Consider the following 21,490-nt stretch of genomic DNA (forward strand, 5'->3'; position numbering starts at 1 on the left):
GTTTGCTATGAGGTTGAGCGGTATTAGCTCACACTGTGTCGGTGGTGGCTGCTTCACTGCCCAGCTGGAGGCAGGCTCAGAGGGTCTCCATCGGGGAAGGGCCCAGGCGCTGCTTATACAGTGCTGGGAGGGGCTCACTCCGTAACGGGCTGAGGTAGGCTCCTGCTCCTACTGTAGCTCAAAGTTACAGTACCCTGCTTTATTAAAACAGGAATGCTCCTCCTGTTTTACGTCTCTCTACGTCTGGGGAACGTTTCCTAACTCAACGGCACAGAGGCAGTCCCTTCATCATGGGCTAAATACTGCTGTCTGGGGTCAGGGGCCAGCTTTCAACCCTTTGAGTGAACCTAGGTAGTGCCCGGGTCCACAGACCTTTTCTTGTAGCCTTCCTTCCTGGACCTCTATTAAGAACTCCGACCTTCCACCCATTTACAACAAGCTCATGTGTGAGAAATGCCCAGGAAGTGGAAGTTAGCTTGCACCTTCTATTCCGACTGCACGGAGTAGTCTGCCAGGTTCCAAGAGACAACTTAAGTGGACCGGCATTAAACACAGCAGCTGATGCTGATCCCTTCCCTGGCCGCGGGAGTCCTCCTAGCCCAATGCTGAACTCACCAGGGTAGGAAGGCAGCCTCTCCGCCTCTAACTAAACCAGGGCGCCAAGGCGAAGTCTTTCCGTGTTAGCAGAGAGTTCCTGCCGCATCTGGGACCGGCTCTGACCAAACCCCTCAGATATGCGCCCTCCCCCTCCCCCGCGCTTAATGAGAAAAGCAAAAAGTAGGAAAAATTACTCAAACAAAACCCAACAACTCAGACCCAGAGGAACCGATCAAGGAGATTGCAAGCCTGGGTCGTACTGTTGAGAGAGTGACCCCAGGGGAAAGGGACCCTTGGCCAGCTGCCTTCAGCAGCAGAGGCAGGCAGTAAGCAGGCGCCTCTGTTCACCTCAGCACTCACCTGCGATTCCCTGCAGGAGCCCGCAGACGTTGAAAATGCTTTTCTTCATGATGCTTTGCACGCACATAGTGAAGACGGACACCAAGGCCACTACGCTGAGGATGAAGATCCCCATCGCCAGGAAAATAGCGGTAGCCTGCCAGAAGCCGCTGGCGATCTCCCCGAAGCTCTTGGCGTAGGTCCCGCACAGTGTGTCCCGAGGGACTTGCTGCATGGCCGGAGTGCGGATGCACAGGATGCCCAGGTAGTAGGGCTCCGAGTCCGTGACCGCCGGCTCGGCGCCCCCGCGGGTCTTGGCTTTCCCAATCAGCCAGTCTGCGCTCAAGAAGGCAACGAGTTCAGCAAAAGCCACCACGATACTCAGGAGGGTCCAGAGCATCGAGCGGCAGGTGACAATGACATGACACATATTGATGTTCACGGCGGGAAAGCGAGGCAGGAGTCGTCCACGGGGGTGGGGTCAATCCAGAAAAGACAGCTGTGAGATACCGGGAGGCCCAGGAAGGAAGTCGCGGCAAGGGTTGCTCAGTCCCGCAGTCCGAGGCCGGCAGAAGCAATGAGGTCCCGATTCCGGGCTGGTCATTCATACAGAGTGCAGAGTCCCAGTGGCCAGCAGCCTCACCTATATGTCCGGAGAGGAGGAGGGTGAGAGGGCTGCCCAGGCCCCGCCCCACCCACCCGGCGCCGCCCCAACCCGGGACGCCCGCCACCTTCCCGCCCACCTTCCCGCGCTCAGCTCCTAGCTCCCAGCTCCCAGCCCTGCAGCCTGGGGCACTTTCCCCGTGGTTTGTGGCAACACTGAGTGGCTGGCGGTGGGGGAACCTTATCTGGCTCACACCAACCCTCAGCCGGGGCACTTGCTACCTGGGACACTGCCCTCGGTAGCCAAGCATTGCAGATAGGATGGAGGCAAGGCTGGCAGGGACCCGAGTGCTTCTTGGAGAGTTTGTGAGGCAGTGGTCACTGCTGTGCTAACTAACAGCCACATTCTCTAAAACACAAACCTTTTTTTTTTTTGCTATTTAACAGCAGGGAGTAACAACCTTCAGCTGCCTGCCTGGGAATCAGATTACCGACAAAGTATTTGTTTCCTAGCTCAGTCACAATGAAAAGAGAAATGATCCCAGGAGAAAGAATAAATAAGACAGTGCTGCTCAAACTTATTTTCCGTCCATTCTTCACATTACTTTAGGGACGTTAACTTATGCAAGTTAAAACTTTTTTTAAAAAAGCCTTAAGGAGGTCATGACCTGAGGAAAGTTATTCAAAATGGTGCTCTGATGACCATTAACCAGCGTACCATCACAGATGGGGCCACTTGTTGACAATATAAAGTTGTCCTCGAAGAGTGTATCTCTTGAATTGTCCCAATTCATCCCGTGTCCCCATGGCTTGAGCTTCCAGTCACCCCAGGTCTGGGACTCAACATGCTCATTGTTTCTGATTTCACAGAGGGTGCATTCTGCTGCCCAGGACACGTGACTTCATTAGCAGAGAGAGAGAAAGAGAGAGAGGACTTTGCCCAATGCCTCAGCCGTCCTTCAGAGCCTGAACCCTACCCTCCATCAGAGGTTGGCACTGCTGGTCTGCAGCCCCAAGCTCTCTGTCCCCTCTCCAAGGTCAGGCAGGATCATGCGGCAGCTCATATCTGACATCTGGGCATATGGCCCTGCTCTGAATGATGCCATCTCATTAACCGGGGTCACGTCAACGCCAGGAGAACTACAAAGAGTCCCTTGAACTGCTAGGCTTGGGTGAGGCAGGCAATGGCGGAAGAAGGGGGGCGGGGAAATAAAGGATGGGGGGCGGGCAGTGAGGAAATAACAAGTCCAATGTCAAAGCTTAAAATGGCGGTTGGTATACCAGACAGCAGCTCTCTGCTTGCTGGCTGACACTCTAAGTGAGCGGTGACTCATGAAACATGATGTATTTAAATTAACTCTTATTACAGTAGTCACATGGACTGCTGTTCTTAAGACATAGTTTGTATGATACTAACGACATATGTGAGTAAACTACCATGCTGTGCTGCACTTCGTTAACGGAGAGGGATGTCCTGTGTCCCCCTAAAAACCTTTTGGAGCCCCTCAGATCCGGGTTCTGGAGCCAGGTCGGCCACTGCCCAGCCACTAGGGTAAGTAATTGCTCAGTATATGTTCATCTACAAACCTACATGGAGACCGCAAGGCTGCCTCTCCCTCACCAGACAGCTCTAAGAGATAAAGAGGAGCCTGCTCAAGCACCCCAAATCGCACCCAGCTTCTCCCCCAGCAGCTTTTCTCCACACCACTGATCCAATGAGAGCTGAGCCACCCGGTAGGCCAGAAGCTGTGAGAGGCGAAGAGACTGAACACAGGCTATTTAGAAATGACGGGGGCTGTCACTCGGGTCTAAGCCTGCCTGGCGGACTTCAAGGGAACTCTGTGGCTCTCCCTCTGTGCTTCTGCGCTAAGCTAGACTTCTAAATCCAACTGGAGAGAAAGGGTTAGCGTTGAACACAAACACACATGTCACTCCCAGGCAAGCTTTACCAACTACTGTGAAACAGAAAAGGCCTTCTGAGAGACAAAAGAGATTCACGGGGAGTGGAGTGGAGGGGGGGGAGTGTTTATAATGAAACCGATCAGGGGGGCCAGGAGGACTCCTCAGAGGCCTTGGGCAGCTGCACCTGCCTAGACTGTTAGAAGTAGAGAAGCCTGTGGAGAGCCGCCCTTCCCCAGCTGATTAGACAGCCAACTTGCTATTACTTCCAGCCCATCCCGCCTCCCTTGTCCCTCTTCTATTTAAAGTGGCTTTTCAGAATATATCTATCTGTCCCCTTGCTGAAATGCAGGGCCCTGTAACACTCTCAGTGGCAAAGTGGAGTGGCAGCTGTGCTGCACCCCCTGCAAGTTCTGAGTCAGGCATGTGATGCAACTGTAACCTCGGAAGAGAAAGGCTGGGAAAGGCAGGATTATTTAGGGGCTCACATGCAGCACTTTGCTCATGTACCCAAAGTACACTTCCCTCCCCAAAGCAAGGTCCCATGTTCATAACACAAAGGCTGACATGAGGCTGCCATCCTTCTGTCTGAACCATGAGATTAAGACGCGCTCCCAGCCGGGTGTGGTGGCGCACACCTCTAATCCCAGCACTCGGGAGGCAGAGGCAGGTGGATCGCTGTGAGTTCGAGGCCAGCCTGGTCTACAAAGTGAGCCCAGGACAGCCAAAGCTACACAGAGAAACCCTCTCTCGAAAAACCAAAAAAAAAAAAAAAAAAAAAAAAAAAAAAAAAAACCAAACAAAAAAAAAAACTCGCTCCCAGCGAGTTTCCGAGTTTCCTAACAGCTATCCTCAGAGGACTGCAGTGGTACTCTATGCTGACTTAACAAGGCAGCTTCCCCTGCCTCAAGCACCAGGGAAATCTGGGAAGGCAGCAGGGGGCTTGAGTAGGCTGTGCTCTGTGTAGTGGGCCCCATTTGGCTAAACGCAGTCAAAGGCAGGCACCTGCTGAGAAAACCTCCCTGTCAAAAGGGAAAATAGATCTTCATTATTGATCTCTGCTAACCACAGGGGCCCCCTGGCTCAGTACTCCTCAGCAGGGGCCCTCTCTGTGGTAACTGCCATTTCTGTCCCCATGCTCTCTCAGGAGCCACCTGGAAAAAAGCCACTCAATTCATCTCCAGTCTAGGACACCTGACCTTACAGGCAGAAGGACTGTGATTCACCTGGACAGCCTCTTGCAGAAAATAATGGGACAAAAATGTCACAAAGGCCTTCAAGAAAAGCCTCTGGTAGGGGAGGGGGGCAAGGGAGCTGGACCAAAGAGGAGAATGACACTGGAAATAGAGAGCAAGGAGGAGTTTAGTGGCAGGCGTTGATGCCCTGTGCATATTCTCCACAAGCGCTAACTGTACAAGGGAGATGTGTAGAGCTGGGGTGTGCACCTTAGATTAGGAGGGTCTCCATTCTTCCAAGTTCCAAGGGAACAAAGTACACACACACACACACACACACACACACACACACACACACACACACACACACACACACACACACACACACCGCCAGAACAAGGCGGTGCCCGCTGGCCAGATTTCTTAACATTAGCAGAACCCGATACCCAAGAACAAAGTTCATCTTCACCCAGAAGGTGCAGGGACACTGCAGGTGTCAATCGTTGCTGCCTCACATCCCACACACACACCCAGCTTGGCAGAAGAGGCAGACAGGACGATGAGGTGAGGGCAGGACGCCTACTCACTTGGCACCTGCTTTTCAGTTTTATTATAATGATGTTGAACACAGAACATACATTGACAAGAATAAGCAATAGGCAAGCAAGGGGCATCTGCACACGCAACACCATGGTTCAGTATCTGCTGTTAACATTTCCTCTCATGCACCCCCCCCCCACCAAGCTGATGCATACACAAGTTTTTTGAGCCATTTGCAAACAAGACGAGTCATCCTAATTCTTCGTCCCTCAATACTTTAGCACGAGTTTCCTAAAATAAGGACATTTCCCCACATAGCTCTAAGGCAATCAATCAATTCAAGGAGACAGCCTTATCTCCAATGCCTTGTCTGTACTTTGCCACACCTGATCCATTTTGTCTCTCCCTCCCCCTTAAAGTCATAGCTCAATCAAGGCTCATGAATTGCCATTTGGTTAGTTTCTAGACAAGAACTGTCTTTCCTCCTGACTACCCATCCACTCGCACTTTCCCCTGAAGAAGCTAGGACAGCTATCTTACTGGATACTTAACCACATGGGGCTGCCCCTTTCTCCTTGCCCACTTAAGCTTGTTTCCCTGTCTACTTCACAGAGACAAATATTCACCCCAAGGGATCCAACTTCAGTCATTTTCCCTGAGGATTCTCTAGAGGTGATGGGTTTAGTCCTCCACTGCTGGTCTGGGAGGAAAGTGCTTAGACCTCAGGACCAGAACGACGTTATACATAGCCAGGTGCCCCACACACTCAGACATGCACTTGCACACTGCGCCCTGGGTCCTCTCTAGGCTGATGTGGACCCCCAAACCTGTAGAAAATGGTGGGAAACTGGCCCCTCGGGTTTGAGGGTGTCCTACAGTTGGGGAGCTCTATTCTAAGAGACGATGCCACTCTGAAGCGAGGAAGGAATGTGGCCTCTCGGCGATGAGCTCTGTCCCTCCTTGTAACGCAATCACGTTTTATATAAAAACCTATAAAAAATCCAAAGACCTGCAGACCTAAGAAGGGAGATAAACCCCGAATGGCCCCTCCCTGGGGAATTTATTTAAATTGAAAAGACACAGTTGTACAGAGAAAAGTTTTTGTGCAACCAGGAAGGTCATCAATTTAACAGTAGCCTAGACGTCCCAGACCCTGCAGAAACTTCAGGAAAAGGACAAACGTGGTGACCTCTGACACTGGTTTTTTTTTTTGCCGACCACTCCTGTCCCTCAGCAAGCAACACCATACTGTGTGTGCAACTGCTACAGTGTTTTCCAAGGCTTCTTAAACAGACCTGAGACTGGCTCAGCTCGGTCAATCAAAAGCTGTGGTCTCAGACAGGCTGTTTGTATTTAGCCTCTGCAAGTCTGGCTTCCTCATTCCCAGAACAGAAGAGTAGCCCGCTGCCCAGGGCTGCAGTGAGGACTAAGATGCAGGCATCCAAATGGTGACCAGCACACCATCCGATCCGCAGTGCCAGGTACGACTCACTAATCCCACGGGATGAGCTCAATGCTGGGAGGGCACAGGGACTACTCACAAATATTAGCTTGTGTTGTGAGGGGGGTGGTTGGGGGAATCCTGGGCCTATTCTTAAGTGTTCCCTTTTGTTCCACATCCTACTCAGACTACAGGGTCCCTCGGGCTCCAGTTTTATGACATGACCCCAAGGATGATGAAAAGAAAAAGAACGAGAGAAATGTGGCAAAGGCCAGAGCCGACCAATCAACGGTCCACAAAGAAGCGGCCCTAAGTCAGAGAGAGGTCTGGCAAGATGAATGACTGTGTCTTGGCCGATGAACCTACTTAACACAGATACTGTGTGGATGCGCCCAACTCCAGTTTTGGTGTCTGGGGGACTGAACATGTATGGTCCCCGGCTAGGGTGGCCCTTTGGGCGCTTCATAAAAAAAAAAAAAAAGACATACTGTGTAGGTTTCAAAACACAAAGCTTAAGTGATTTACACTGAAAATACCAAAGATGGGGATGCTTTCCTGCTGGTGAGCTGTAAGTATGGAGGAGTAAAATATTAAGTTAAAAATACAGGCTCCGGGCTGGAGAGATGGCTCAGCGGTTAAGAGCACTGACTGCTCTTCCAGAGGTCCTGAGTTCAATTTCCAGCAACCACACGGTGGCTCACAACCATCCACAATGAGATCTGGTGCCCTCTTCTGGCCTGCAGGTGTACATGCAGGCAGAATACTGTATACATAATAAATAAATATTTAAAAAAAATACAGGCTTCAATTACTAATAAATTTACTACCCTGATCTGGGGGGGGGGGGCACATCTAATCATCTGTCTCTGAGAAAACTATTTGTTTCTTGGCCCATCCCTGCATTGTTGCCATCTGCCCACTCCAACACAGGAACCCCAGAAAGGGATCAGCCAATTGGCCTCCATGCCCAGGTCTTCTGCAAGCATGAGACAGTTGGATTCTGAAAGTGAGGAAGGACCCTTCAGGCCACTGCTTCCTGAAGGACAATCCCTGGCTCAGTCCCCTCCCTCTCCTAGAAGGGGATAAAAGCCTAAGCTCCTGAGAAAGTAGCTTCCAAGAGGTATTGGGGGGACCTGCTTCCACCAGATCCTGTCAGTCACAGTTTATGAAGGCAGTCAGGAGGAAGACAAAAGGGTGTGACCCAGTGCGATCAGGACTCCGCCATTGGCCAGCCACCTGTTCTCTGAGCCAGCTCAGGATGGCTCCCGAGCTAAAGGATTCCGTCAGCAGAGCAGCTGTTCTCCAGCAAATCCTGGGGCAGCAAGCAAAAGGGCTCCATGTTGGCTTGGGAGCCTTTCCTCAGAGCACAAACATGGCCTTCAGATCCAAGGCCAATGCTGGTATGAGATGCAAAGCACCTGGGGTGGGAGTTGCCTTTGTCCTCAGATTTTAAAATATCCAATCAGAGGAGGCTTCTCAAGATTTTGTTCTGATGACCCCACAAAACACACTGGTTACAGAAAAACGGGCATCGTGCCTGTTGAAGGGCCAAATGCACGAGCAACTGCATTACTCTCTAAGCTGAATGTGCTCAGGACCCACCTGCTCTAGCCAATACATTTCTTCAGTCACTCCGCCAAGCATCTCCCCCTGCCCTCCTCTCCCCCCCTCCTCTTCCTCCTCCTCCTCCTCCCATCTCTGACCTTCTGGGAAGACACTGAAGCTGAGGTTCTCGTCTTACCTGGGGAGATTGTGCCTCACCCACACAGGTATGTGTGCCAATGCCTAGAGGCACATCTTTGAGGAGAGGGGTGTGTACGTGACTTGTTTCTCAAGAACCAAAGATGCTATTAGGTATCTTACAAGAACAGCAAGGACAAAAACAAACAAACAAACCAACAACAAAAACTCTGTCATGTGCAGATGTCAGCGGAGCCTTGCTCTGATGGCTTCCCAGAGTTTGAAATGTGCAGGTTCAACTTAAAATAGATTTCTACTATCGACACACCAAGTTTCAGGAGTGTTTCCTGTTCTACAATCTGAATAAACAGACCACAGTCAATGGATTTTTACTTGGGTTTCTGAATTTCTGAAAGGTCCATGCTAGTCTGCATGTTTGAGAAACAGGATGACAGGAGGGGAGAAACTGCCGCGCCAGAAAAGACTGTCCAGGGACAGGGCTGCGCTCCCTGCCTCTGCCTTTCCTGGGTCACACGCTAAGGTCAGCGTGTGACTTCAATAATCATTATTCTGCAAATGGAAAAACAGAGCATCCCCAGGCCAAGCATGGTTCACACTCCTATGATATCGCTACTCAGAAGGCGGATGCAGAATCTGAGAGTACAGCTCATGCGTGCACACACTCATGCGTGGCGCACACACACATATACACACACACACACACACTCACTCACTCCCTAGACTTTGCCTCTGAGCCCTGCAAGTGTGGCCATAGGCCTTTAATTTTCTTCTTCTTCTTCTTCTTCTTCTTCTTCTTCTTCTTCTTCTTCTTCTTCTTCTTCTTCTTTTTTTTTTTTTTTGGTTTTTCAAGACAGGGTTTCTCTGTGTAGCCCTGGCTGTCCTGGACTCACTTTGTAGACCAGGCTGGCTTCGAACTCGCAGTGATCCGCCTGCCTCTGCCTCCCAAGTGCTGGGATTAAAGGCATGCATCCCCACGCCCAGCACCTTTATCTTTCTTAAACTCTCCTCTAGACCTGGGGTGGGCCACAAGCATGGAAAACTCCGGGTGTTGGAAGGATCAAGTAGAAATTGCTTCGTGGTTTTCCCGCATTCTGGCCTCAATGAGCCCAGCTCAGCTCTCTTCTATGCAAGAGGCTTTTGTTACCTGCTACACTTGCAGGTGGTTGCAGCTGCCTGGAAGTCCCTCTCTGAACAGATGCTCTCTCTTGGGTACAGCGCGCCACGGGTGGCCCCTCTTGACCTCCTGTTCACCATCCACTTTTTTCTCTTAACTCACTAGCTCTAGATAGCCCCAACCCCTTCTAGAAGCCCACACCAAGCCCTCTCACGTGCAAATTCCCTAACACTGCTCTTTCAGGACAGCACATTGCCACTTAAGGACAAAGTGACCCCAGAAAGCAGGTCCGATCACCTACCCCATTTTCTAACTGATCTTTTCTCTAAGACCCCGGTAAATCACTTGCATATTTTAAATGTTGCCCTCCTACGAAGGCTCATTTAAGCTCTTAAGAAGGTGGTTTTACCTGTGGGTTGGCTGCTGTGTGTGACAGAGGGCACGGCTGAGCCAACCAGACTTCCATGCAGATAATCAGGTATGACTGAGCTAGAGGTGCCACATCCACCCCTGTGCCTGCCTCTGAGGATCCAAAGCTACTTTTGGTTTGTGAATGGAGTAGAAAAATTAACTCCTTTTTTTTTTTAATTTTTAATTTTATGTGCATTGGTGTTTTGCCTGCATGTATGTCTATATGAGGGTGTCAGATCTTAACGTTATAGACAGCTGTGAGCTGCCATGTGGGTGCTGGGACCCACATGGCCTTTGGGTCCTGGGTCCTTTGGAAAAGCAGTCAAGTGTTCTCGACAGCTCAGCCATCTCTCTAGCCCCGAAAGTTAACTCCTTTCTATGCCATTGTTTTAGATAAGTTTAAACCACAGGCATTTTTCTAATTCATAATGCCTTCTGTGTGAGGCCAAAGTCTTAACGTGGGCTCACGTGTCATTCCAGGATCAATAGGGAAGTAAGAGCAAAAAGGTCACAAGGGCAGAGAAAGCAAGAACTCAGGAATCAACTCTGGGCACAGTCAAGGGGGTGCTCTAGGCACCTCTGTTCAAAAGACCAGGCTAGTGGCTATGCTAAGGGAACAGCTGGGCAGCTCTGTGCCCGGGGGACAGTGATATCATTTGCGAAGCAACTGCAGGCTTTCTGACCACTTCTGTGTACTGGCAGAGAGAAATAGCACTTGTTCAAAAATGCTGCCATCAGCCAGGTCCCTCCCGGCCACTTCACAAGCCCCAAACAAGATAAACAGGGAGGATATTATGCCATCTGTTGTTTCTGAGACTCTCATGCAACTCCAGCAAACACCAGAAAAATCTAAGGATCAACTCAAACAAGAGACACTCCCTGACTAGAAGCTTCTTAAACAGCTCCTGTAGAAGATGATGACATTGTTGCTTCATGTAGCTGCTGTCTCTTCTATAGACTGTAAGGTTTTTGCCCCATTGACTGATCAAAAGGCTTGCTTTGGCTTTTTTTGGGGGGGGGGGGTTTGAGACAGGGTTTCTCTGTGTATCCTTTGCTGTCTTGGACTTGCTTTGTAGACCAGGCTGGCCTAGAACTTACAGAGATCCACCTGCCTCTGCCTCTCTGAGCGCTGGGATTACAGGTGTGAGCCACCGTGTCCAGTACGGTGGCCCTTCTCTAACTTGAGGCATGTATCACTCCCAATTCTAGCTTACCAGCTCTCCTGTCCCTTGGCTATGACATCAGAGACCCCTCCATGGGCTGTGTTCCTAACAGCCCAAGTCAAGTGAACAGCCACTTTCAACGAACATGCAGTGGTCACAAAACCAACCTTGGCTCTTACCTGTGCTGAGGGTTAAGAGTTACAGCACAACCTTGCCTGCCTGCCTCTCTTTCCACTCACCATTCTCCTGAGAGCTCTGGTCACCTCCTACCCCTACAGTCAGGGCAAGGACCTGCTGCCCCCAACTCCCCCCCCCCCCACCTCCTCCAAGAGCAGCTCCAAAGACAACTCAGGGACCACTTGGTACCAGGTGTCACCGCAGAACAAAACTGCAGGGTGTCTCCGAGGCCAGCCTCCAGAGTGCAGCAGGCCAAGTCTTTCTAAGGATTGGGGACAACAACTTTCCTAGGGAGGTAAGCAACCACCAAGGGGAGCAGCAAAGATAACACAGACTACAGGATTGGTAGACAACCATAGGGCAGCATTTGGGAGAGTGACAAGCTGAGCCCCAGGGAGAGATTAAACTATGGCCACACTCCCCACTTCTCCACTTCCATCATAAAATGCTGATACTCCCTATGAAAGTACAGTCATCTCAGAGGCCTGGGGAGGAATGTGCGAACACACAGGAGTTGGTGGTCTCCACCAGCCGACTCGCATCAACTCACAGGGTTACTATGCTGCGAACAATTTTAATCTGGCCACTGCCTCCTCATAGAGTCCTCTGTTGGCTTAAGGCAGCCATTTGATAATCACTTTATCAGATCAAGATTGATAACAGAAAAAAAAAAAGTTAATTTGGAAACGTGCACAGATAGTTTTTAAAAAAAGTAACAAAACTGAAAATTCTTTCCCTCCATCTTCGCTGCCTGATACTGGACAGAAGCAAGCTGAAGTGGTTAATGCGTAGCCTGGCATTAGGGCCTAGGCCACGAAAGAGGTGGCAGGAATGAAAAAAGTAGGCAAAGTTCACTTTCTCAAGTCCAGCAGTGATGATGCACACCTTTAATCCCAGCACTTGGGAGGCAGAGGCAGGCGGATCTCTGAGTTGGAGGTTGGCCTGGTCTACAGTGAGTTCCAAGACAGCCAGGGCTGTTACATAGAGAAAACCTGTCTCAAAAGAACCGAAGTGACAGGGGGAGTGGTTAAGGGGACAGACTATCACATGACCCATAGAGAGGACCTACACCTTCTCGAAGAAACACCAGCTCACCCCAGCAGTTTCCACAGATATATATGGCGGCAGATGCTTTTAATCCCAACACTTGGGAGGCAGAGGCAGGTACAGCCTACAACACAACAGAATCCTTAACCTGGACCCCATCAAAATGACCACTCCAAGCGTATTCCCAATGCCACCAGCCTTCTGAGGTTCACTTGCAAACTCCCTGGGGCGTAGCATATATCTAGTCAGCTCAGACAGTATTAGCAAGCTGGACCTAATGATGTAAGACCACCTTAGGGCCCAGAGCCTAATAGACTTTCCCAGGGGCCCAGACAATGTTAATGGCTATTTACTTTTTTTCTTTTAAAATCTTTGACTCTCTGTCCGAGGTCATTTCTCCTTATTAGTAAGACAGGGCAGAGGCAGAATGTGTGGGGAAGGCATGGTGCAAGGCAAAGGGCTGAAATCTAGTCTCAGCTCAGCTCCCACTTCCGAGCGTGTTGTTGAAACAGTGTCTGTTTTTTTTACCTCTCATTCACACGGTGCTGGCGTTTTTACCTCCTAAGACACAAACTCCCGCCTCAGATCCAAGAGGTCTGCCTCCTATGGCTCCACTCCCAAGAGCCAGCAAGCTCAGCAAAGCTTTTGAAAATGGCCCAAGTTTTATGTGCTGAACACAGGTGCAATAAAGAACAAGTGTGTGTGTGTGTGAGTGTGTGTGTGTGTGTTGTCTTGAGACAATCCAGGGTCCCCTGGGAAGAAGGAAAATCAATTGGGAAATGTCTCTATCAGATTGCACACTAGGCAAGTCTGTGCAGGTATTTATTTGACTAATGACCCATGTGGGGGGAACCCAGCCAACTGTGGGCAGTGCCGCCCCTCGGCAGGTGGTCCTGGGTTATGTATAAATAGACAGACTAAGGCAGTCACGGGGAGCAAGCCCCATCCTAGAGTTTGCTGCAGCTCCTGCCTGTAGTCCCTGACCCTACCTCCCTTGGTGATGAGAGTATGGCCTAAGAGTTGTAAGCCAAGAGAATTCCTTTCTGTCACCTAAGTATCATTTTGGTTACGGTATTTATCACAGCAATAGAAACCAAACTAAGACGCTCCCTAATGAGAGAAAGCTACAAGGAAGAGAGCCTGGGGCGTTGACAAGGAAGCTAGGACTGTGTTCATCAGGTCATGAAGAGAAACACAGGCCTGGAGGAGCCCGCCCATCAGCACAGCATCAGAGTGACAGTCAGGAACCAAACAAACTGGGAACTTAAATGCAAGTCCTCCCATGTCTCAGTGGTGCCCCTGGCGTAATTGTGTCCTTTCTCCTACACTTCCTGTGTTGTTAAAATGTGACAACAACAGAACCCTTCACACAGGGATGCTGTGAGGACCAACTTATGAAATAAGGAACAGGCTTACGACAAGACCCACCCACAGCCAGTCTTCCTTGGTGGGAACCCTACTTTTTAGAATAAGATCCAGCCACACCATGCCTCCACTCAGTGTCTAGAAGGCCACTTCTGAGTCGTGCCAAGGCATCCTTCTGTAGGCCCATTCATCTGTAGGTACCAAGCTTCAAATTAAAATAACCAACTTCCCATGTAAATAGAATCATATGACTGAAATGGTATGGCACGAAGCCAGCTCTATTTCAACTCTATAACCCAGGCCCTATCATTAACTAGTTTTGTGTTTCCCGGCAATGGCCTTCTCCTTGGTAAGGATTATTTCCTCATCTCCAGGAAATGAGGGTGAAGGAAGTAACCAGCTCACAGGATGACAAACACTGGACAGGCAGAGCTGGAGATAACGGTGGGTAGAGAACTCCACAGCAGGAGGCATCATTACATATTGGCCAGTGTTTATTTTCCAGTCATCTGTCTCCATGAGGCAAAAATTATCTTCTCTTATAGGCAACTGACAGAAGTTTGTCTCCTGGCAAAGTAATTGGTGCAGAAGGCTATCTAGGTTAAACAAGAGTTTAGTCCAAGGCTCCTGAGTAACTGGCATGTGACCTTGTACCACGCCTTCAATGACTCTGGCTTCAGTTTCCGCAGGTACGAAGCAAAGGTGATCAATCTGGACTCACCCCACTCACTTTCAACTTACGTCAAGCGCAAGACTGTCTCTGATCACCTTCTTTTAGGGACACTGGTTCTCCAGGAACGAAGGGCTCATAAAGACCCACTGCTCTGAAGACAGTTGTCAGGTGTGGGAGGGGCCAGGCAGGGGAGGGGTCAGGTGGGGAGAAGTCAGGCAGGGAAGGGGCCAGGTGGAGGAGGAGTCAGGTGGGGAGGAGTCAGGCAGGGGAGGGGTCAGGTGGAGGAGGAGTCAGGTGGGGAGGAGTCAGGCAGGGGAGGGGTCAGGTGGGGGAGGGATCAGGCAGGGGAGGAGTCAGGCAAGGGAGGAGTCAGACGGGGGAGGAGTCAGTCAGGGGAGGGATCAGGCAGGGGAGGGGTCAGGTGGGGGAGGGATCAGGCGGGGGAGGAGTCAGGTGGGGAGGAGTCAGGCAGGGGAGGGGTCAGGCGGGGGAGGGATCAGGCGGGGGAGGAGTCAGGTGGGGAGGGGTCAGGCGGGTAATAAGAAATGTTAAGAGCAGGCACTTGACAGAGGAGCAGCAAAGGCCACACATCCAGCACGGACCTGAGAGACAAGGTGCAGGGTACTATATAGAAACTGCCCAAGGGCTCCAGTCAAAGGACAAAGGGAAGACCAGGCCCCATTTCTGGTCTTTTTTGGGGGTGTGAGACCCAATTCTAGCTCTCACTCTAGAATATAGTATAACAGGCCTTAGGGCTAACAGCTAACGACAAGGCTCCCTTTGCACTTAGCCTCAAAGATAGATGCTGCAGTTTCTCTGATCTGAAAAGCCATGGTCCTAAAAGGAACTCCTCTTTCTTGATGCCGATTACTAGTCCAGAAAATGACATGTGTGGAATTATGAGAAAGCTAAATGCCACAGGGCAGAATATAAACATTCTACATTTAAAAAAAAAAAGTGTATTCGCTCTTATGTCACAAAAGATACAGACAGATAAATAAATAAATAAATATTAATAAGACTCTCCAGATGAGAATCCAACAATAAAAGAAGACTCCTAAGTATTTTAGTTTCCAGCAGGAGTCAAAGGTTGATCCTTTCTTTCTTCCTTATTTTTTTTGTTTTAATTTTTAAATTATTTATTTATTTATTCTTTTCCCTGAGACAGGGTTTCTCTGTGTAGCCTTGGCTGTCCTGGTCTCAGTTTATAGATCAGGCTGGCCTCAAGCACACAGAGATCCAGGTGCCTCTGCCTCCTGAGTGCTGGGATTACAGGCATGCATCACTATGCCCGGCTTGTATCTTTCTTAACACATAGCATTAGCTCTATGAAACTGTCCTTTAAAATTAATGTTTAGCCGGGTAGTGGTGGCGCATACCTTTAATCCCAGCACTCGGGAGGCAGAGGCAGGCTGATCACTCTGAGTTCGAGAACAGCCTGGTCTACAAAGTGAGTCCACGCCAGGATTAAAGGCGTGCACCACCACGCCCAACTCGGGAGACCTTAAAACTTTGTTCTTTAAAGTTTTGGTCAAAGGCAGTATTCTACAAGCTTTAGTAAAAATTGATTCCGTTAACATGATGGTCATGGTCAGCAAAGGCCAAGGAATAGATGATTTGTGGTCAGCTATGTCTATCATTAGGAGGGCCACATGTCCCCATCCTGTTGAGTTTCACGTGAACGATTTTCCTGGCCTTTGATCCAACCTACCCTTTGCAGGTGGCACTGATAGTAGCAAGAGCTGACCTCTTTTAGGTTTTATGATGTCATGGGATGGGGGAGGGGAAAAAGGAGGCCATTTTGGGGCTGCTTTGTGTAGGATGTGGTAACTGATCCTACTTCAAGGTGCTAAGACGTCTCCAGGCAGTACAGGCAATGGATGTGAGGCAAGGAGAAACCACATTCACATTGCAAAAGAACACACAGCGTCCACCATATTGGATCACTTCCTCTCCTCACTAGATCCTACCCCTGTGGAGAATGTGTCCACTGAGCATCCCCTAAAACAAGACCCTTTTACAGGGAGACTCTTGGTGCTGCTCCCCCAAAGGGAGGCTCTTGTTATATCACGGAGCCTGTGTTGAGCTTTGCACTGTGAGTAGCCACAGCTTATTAAACCACACCCCGGGCTTCTACAGAGGCAAGGCCTGGCAGGAAGCTGACAACCTGAATTCCTGTATACACTGGGATCGGTCAAAGTCCAAAGAAGTGTGGGCAATGGAGCAGATGGGTGGGTGAGGGAGCCGGGAGACAGACCCATCCTCCTACAGCCCTGGAGGAGCCGGGGAGCTGTCATGAGGATTGTAATCAGGCAGGCACCGAGGCCAGAACAGGCCACTGGGGACTCTGGGTGATATGGGCTGAGACGCCCAAGGAAAGCGTGACGATGCTTGGCTGGGAACAGATTTTATGAGAAGTCAAGAGATGGCTAACTGCAGGAGGAAGTTACAGTCAGGAGAATGGAGGGTACTTTCCAGCTCCTACGGGGTGACCCTGGAGATCTGTGTGAACCCTCTTAGAAGGGGTGGCCTCTGCCCATGTGGCTTACATTCTAGGGCAGAATAAGCGTGCGTGTGTGTGTGTGTGTGTGTGTGTGTGTGTGTGTGTGTGTGTAAATATAGTAGCTAAAATGCATAATCAGGATATATTTACCATCTATTTAGCATGATGAATTTTAAAGGAAATCACGATTGTGTGCCCCCAAAGTTCCTCTTACCCATCCACATCCATTTGGGGGGGGGTTTGAGACAGGGTTTCTCTGTGTAGCCTTGGCTGTCCTGGACTCCCTCTGTAGACCAGGCTGGCCTCAAACTCACAGAGATCCACCTGCCTCTGCCTCCTGAGTGCTGGGATTAAAGGCGTGCGCCACCATGCCTGGCTCTCACATCTACTTTTTAAGCCACAGACTCATCTGTGAACTCTTGAGCTGATTTTCAAGGAACCAAGGTGGCCTTTTACATGAGCCTATCTTTCCAATCCAAATCCTGACAAGAAAGAAACTTCCAGGAAACATTGGGGGCTGGGGCTGGGGAGGAAGTCAGGCAGTTTGAAGAGAAAACACATCCTGATGGCCATGGGACCTGAATGTGGGTGGATTAGGAGGGTGGGGTGACACATGTCACATGGCATAGAGCCCTCAGTGCCTAGAAACTGGTACAGACTGGACTTGTAACCATCCCTAAAGGTTTGCACCTGACAGAACAAATACTCATTATACATGGCTCGGGCAAACGGCCTCACCGGGGGATGAATCGGTGATTGTCAAGTCCTTCTGCAGGCAGCCCCTTCCTATGGACCTTCCAGCTCTCGCCACAGGCACCTTACTCCTCCACCATAATTAAAGGAAAGTTGAAGGGGCCTCCGATCTTCCCCAGAAGCCATGTGACCAGCTCTGTGAGTGAAGCAGCAGACTTGGTTCTCAGTTCTGCCAACGGGCGACAGTGTTTGGCAGACCACAGGCACATGCACACAGGAGCTTCTAAAGTCTGGTTACATGCCTGGTTCTGAGGCATGGCCTAGATGGCAAAATGACAGCTCTCCGTCCTCAAAAGACACAGTGGGGCCACAGATAAGTAGTGTGTGTGTGTGTGTGTGTGTGTGTGTGTGTGTGTGTGTGTGCGTGTTATAGCCCAGAGCTACCCATGCTCTGTTTTACCTGGGGTGGGGAAAAAGCAGACCGCAGATAGCAAATGTTGAGCATACACTGTGTTCAGAGGAGGAGGAGAAGGAGGAAGAGGTGGGAGGAGGAAGGAGGAGGAGGAGGAGGAAGAGGAGAAGCTACAACATAGGGGGCTGGATGTGTGTTTAGAGTTGTTGCCATTGTTTTATATTATGATAGGAGGGACTATAACACGTTTCTATATAAAAGTGACAAATCCAGACCAAAGAGATGGCTCACATGTGTTGATCCTGCAGAGGGCCCAGGCTGGGTTCCTAGAAATACATGGTGGTTGAAAAACATCTGTAATTCCAGTCCCAGCGTCCCCGACACCTTCTGACCTCCGAAGGACAAGGGACATCCAGATGCCAGAGAGAGCAATGAACAAAGAGACTGCTAGGGTTGTGCTGCCAGACTCACATGCATATAATTCTTGCAGCCGCTCAAACATGCAGAATAAAAGATGTCAATCTAAAAATAAATCAGTAACTTTTTTAAAGTAAAAAGATCCGGTTTCATCATTTAAAAAAAAAATCACCTCCAGGGTATTTGAGTTAGTCAAGTGACAAGAGGAATAAAAACCTACCTGTGGCGAGTGTGTCTGTGTGTGTACTTTTGAGTGTGTCCACATATGTTCAGCTATATTCACACAAGTACCAGGTCTGATCCAAGGGTTGTTCAGGGCTGGGCTCCCATACTCAGGACAACTCCTCACAACGAGGGGCAGCCTGGAGGTTGGTCCCAGAAGCTCCTACTGTGGTCCAGGGGAAGAAAGCTAAGTTGCTTTGTTCACTACAGCTGAGAGTGAGGCGCCAGCGATGTTTGGGACCGGCAGTCAGACTTGAGGACTGATTGCCACAGAAGCTGCTGGGAACGGAGTCAAGGCTGCTGCCCTGATTTCTCTATGACTGTTTCCTAGCAACATGTTGGACAGGACATGGTCTGTGTCAGCAGGAACCTGAGAGTCTTATAGACCTGAGTCAGACCCTCAGGAGAGATGGGAACTGAAGGAATAAGGAAAGCCAAGGGGACAAGGGAGCCAAGCCACAGTGGTGACATGCAGCAAGAAGACAGGGAGCCAGGGATGGACCCTGGGGTAGCGCCGGCTCAGGACAGGCACGGGACTTGCTAGAGAGGTGTGGTAAAAGAAGCAATGTTGGGAAGAGCAGCCCATAGAGAGGGGTGGAGCATCTGTGTCTACACAACATCCTGAAAGTTTACTTCAAGAAATACTCTCTATTTGCATAGTCATCAAAATATTTTAAAATTACCTATGGGGAAAGACGTAACTATAAAATGAGAAAACATTTTATGCAGAGGGAAGAACGAGGAGAGTGTGGTGTATTCTGGAAGGAGAAGGCAGAGTGGGGGGGGAGTGAGGGGTGTGTGTGCAGCAATGGGTAGCAGAGACCGGAGGCCACCCCAACATTTGTGTCCCATAAAACAAAACACTTCACCTTAAGAAGCGCCAATGTAAATGATCAGTAAGAATCAAAGCCAGCCTCACAGGGGCCCTGGACTGTCTTCAAAACGTCTTGTGCAGCATTTTAGCTTGACCCTCAGTTTTTCACCTCCCAAGTATTTAGCAAAAAAAAAAAAAAAAAAAAAAAAAAAGTCCCAAGGAGTGCTTTATCGGAGGCGCCATTCCAGTAAACAGGCATCACAAGGTCAAAAGGAGGAAGAATGGGAACGGTGCAATGGTGCAGATACTGCCGGGGGCTCAGGGGGCTGCAGGGAAGGAAGCCAGCGGCGGGACAATGCACAGATGTCTACGCTTCTGCAGCCAGGAGTTCAGACAAACAGGAAGACCTTCAACTTCTCCAACTGGGAAAGCTCCGTTTTGCCCGACAAGCAGAGAGGCCGAGCACATGACTGGAGCTCAGAAACACAAGGTTGTGATTAAAGCTGCAAGCAGGGCTCCACACAAGACCCACATCCAGCCTCCTCTGCAGAAAACCCGTAAGCCTGGCTCCCCAGGGGCCCGCTCCTGCTCCTCATTAAGTTCCTTCCTCAGCCTTGAGGCCTCACCCAGACTGTTCCTGGGGGTTGGGGGGAGAGCAGAACACATGGTCTGTGGGACCACAAGAGCGACATCAACTCATGGGACTCAAACAAGGCCAAGACATCAAATTTCACAATTCTAAAATTTCCCCCGACACCTAACAAGGAGTAGTGCGTACGCAGCCTCTCAGTGGGGAAGTAAAGAAAGCCCAGCTGGCGTAATTACCCAGATGACATACCCTTTCCCAGTAACTGTATCATGGAGGCAGCAGGACTGTGTGGGCTGTTATGGATTTCAAAAATTAAGGGCTGCATAAAATGTTTCCTAATTTTATATTTACATGTCCTCCCCGGCACCCCCACCTCCCAATAGGTTAAAATTTAAAAATATTTTATGACTATGCAAGCATGGAGTATTTCTTGAAGTACTTAAACTTTCAGGATGCTGTGGACACAAACGCCCTGCCCCACTCAATAGAACCCTCTTCCCAACACCGCTTTCTTTACCACATACAGCTGTGGGACTTGTCTTCAACATGCAGTGTTAGCAGGGTAACCTCCAGCTCCTGTTTTATGCCACTAGCGCCCTCCCAGCTGTGTAAAAACGAAGAAGGGGAAAAAAAAAAAGTAAAAGTCTTGAGACATTGCACAAAGCCCCTTGGAAAACAGATCTGCTACCAGAAGGTTCCACTTGAGGTTAAGAAAGACGCAGATGCTGGGGTGAGTGGAGAGTCAAGACTCAGCAATGCTTCCCATGAACACAAACACAGCAAGGCAAGCAGCTAACTTTTCCATGCCCGGCATCTCCCCGGTTGTGAAATGGGGGTGATACTGCTAACCTCACAGGGTGATGTGAAGATAAACAAAGGGTACAGGGTACAGGCAAATGCTCTGTAGACAGGATGGCACATGGTGAGCATTTAGTACGTGGTAGCAATGACATGGATTAAAGAAGAGAGTCCTAGACCTGAGCCCCTGGAAGACACAGATACTGTTCCTATCTCTAGAGTCTGTACCAAGGCTCACGCTTTACACATAGCACCTGTAATACTAAACTTGATAGAAATCAGGCTGTTTTAATTCCTTAAAGGGGGAAACAGGAGTAAAAGAAAACTCACAAAATGGAGGAAAAAAAAATAGCTACAGACCAAAGAAAAACATCCTGATATAAAAAAGAAAAGGGCCGATTTTCTGCTCTGTGGAGAGTCCTTAGAGCTACTAGCTAAAATAACCACACTGAGTTGGGAGAGCAGCTAGGACATCAGAAGGCGGTGAGCATCTGGAGGGCCAGAGAGGGCCACTGCGATGCTAGAGACGGCTACTGCAAAGCCATGCTCTTGACCTAGCCAAGAGGGAAAACAAAATAACCAAACATCCAATGAGGAGAAGGATAGGGCCATGAAGACTCTGGCAGCTTCCTTTCGTCAACACAACAGAGTCTGTGGAAGTGGCAGATACCCAGTGTCCATCCCCTGGTAAGGAAGAGGCTGGACGCCATCTCAGGGTCTCTCCCCGACTGGCTGTCCCCTATTTCCTAGCTGGGAACTGAAAAGTCCCACCTCACAGGCCCTCACCAACCCCACTC

The 21,490-nt window shown here is 49.8% G+C and overlaps 1 protein-coding gene across 3 annotated transcripts in view; it reads right to left on the reverse strand.

Annotated features, from left to right (window-relative positions):
- LHFPL2 (LHFPL tetraspan subfamily member 2) overlaps window positions 1–21,490 on the reverse strand; it is a 143,643-nt gene that overhangs the window by 18,758 nt on the left and 103,395 nt on the right. For all 3 annotated transcript variants that reach the window (XM_084800682.1, XM_084800681.1, XM_084800680.1), the window contains one exon: window positions 958–1,579. In XM_084800682.1, the coding sequence (XP_084656808.1) occupies window positions 958–1,366 (409 nt within the window). In that variant the 5' untranslated portion in view covers window positions 1,367–1,579. The remainder of the gene's footprint in view (window positions 1–957; window positions 1,580–21,490) is intronic.

The sequence above is a fragment of the Acomys minous genome (assembly GCF_964271855.1).
Source record: "Acomys minous genome assembly, chromosome: 11".
In the NCBI taxonomy this organism is placed as follows: domain Eukaryota; kingdom Metazoa; phylum Chordata; class Mammalia; order Rodentia; family Muridae; genus Acomys; species Acomys minous.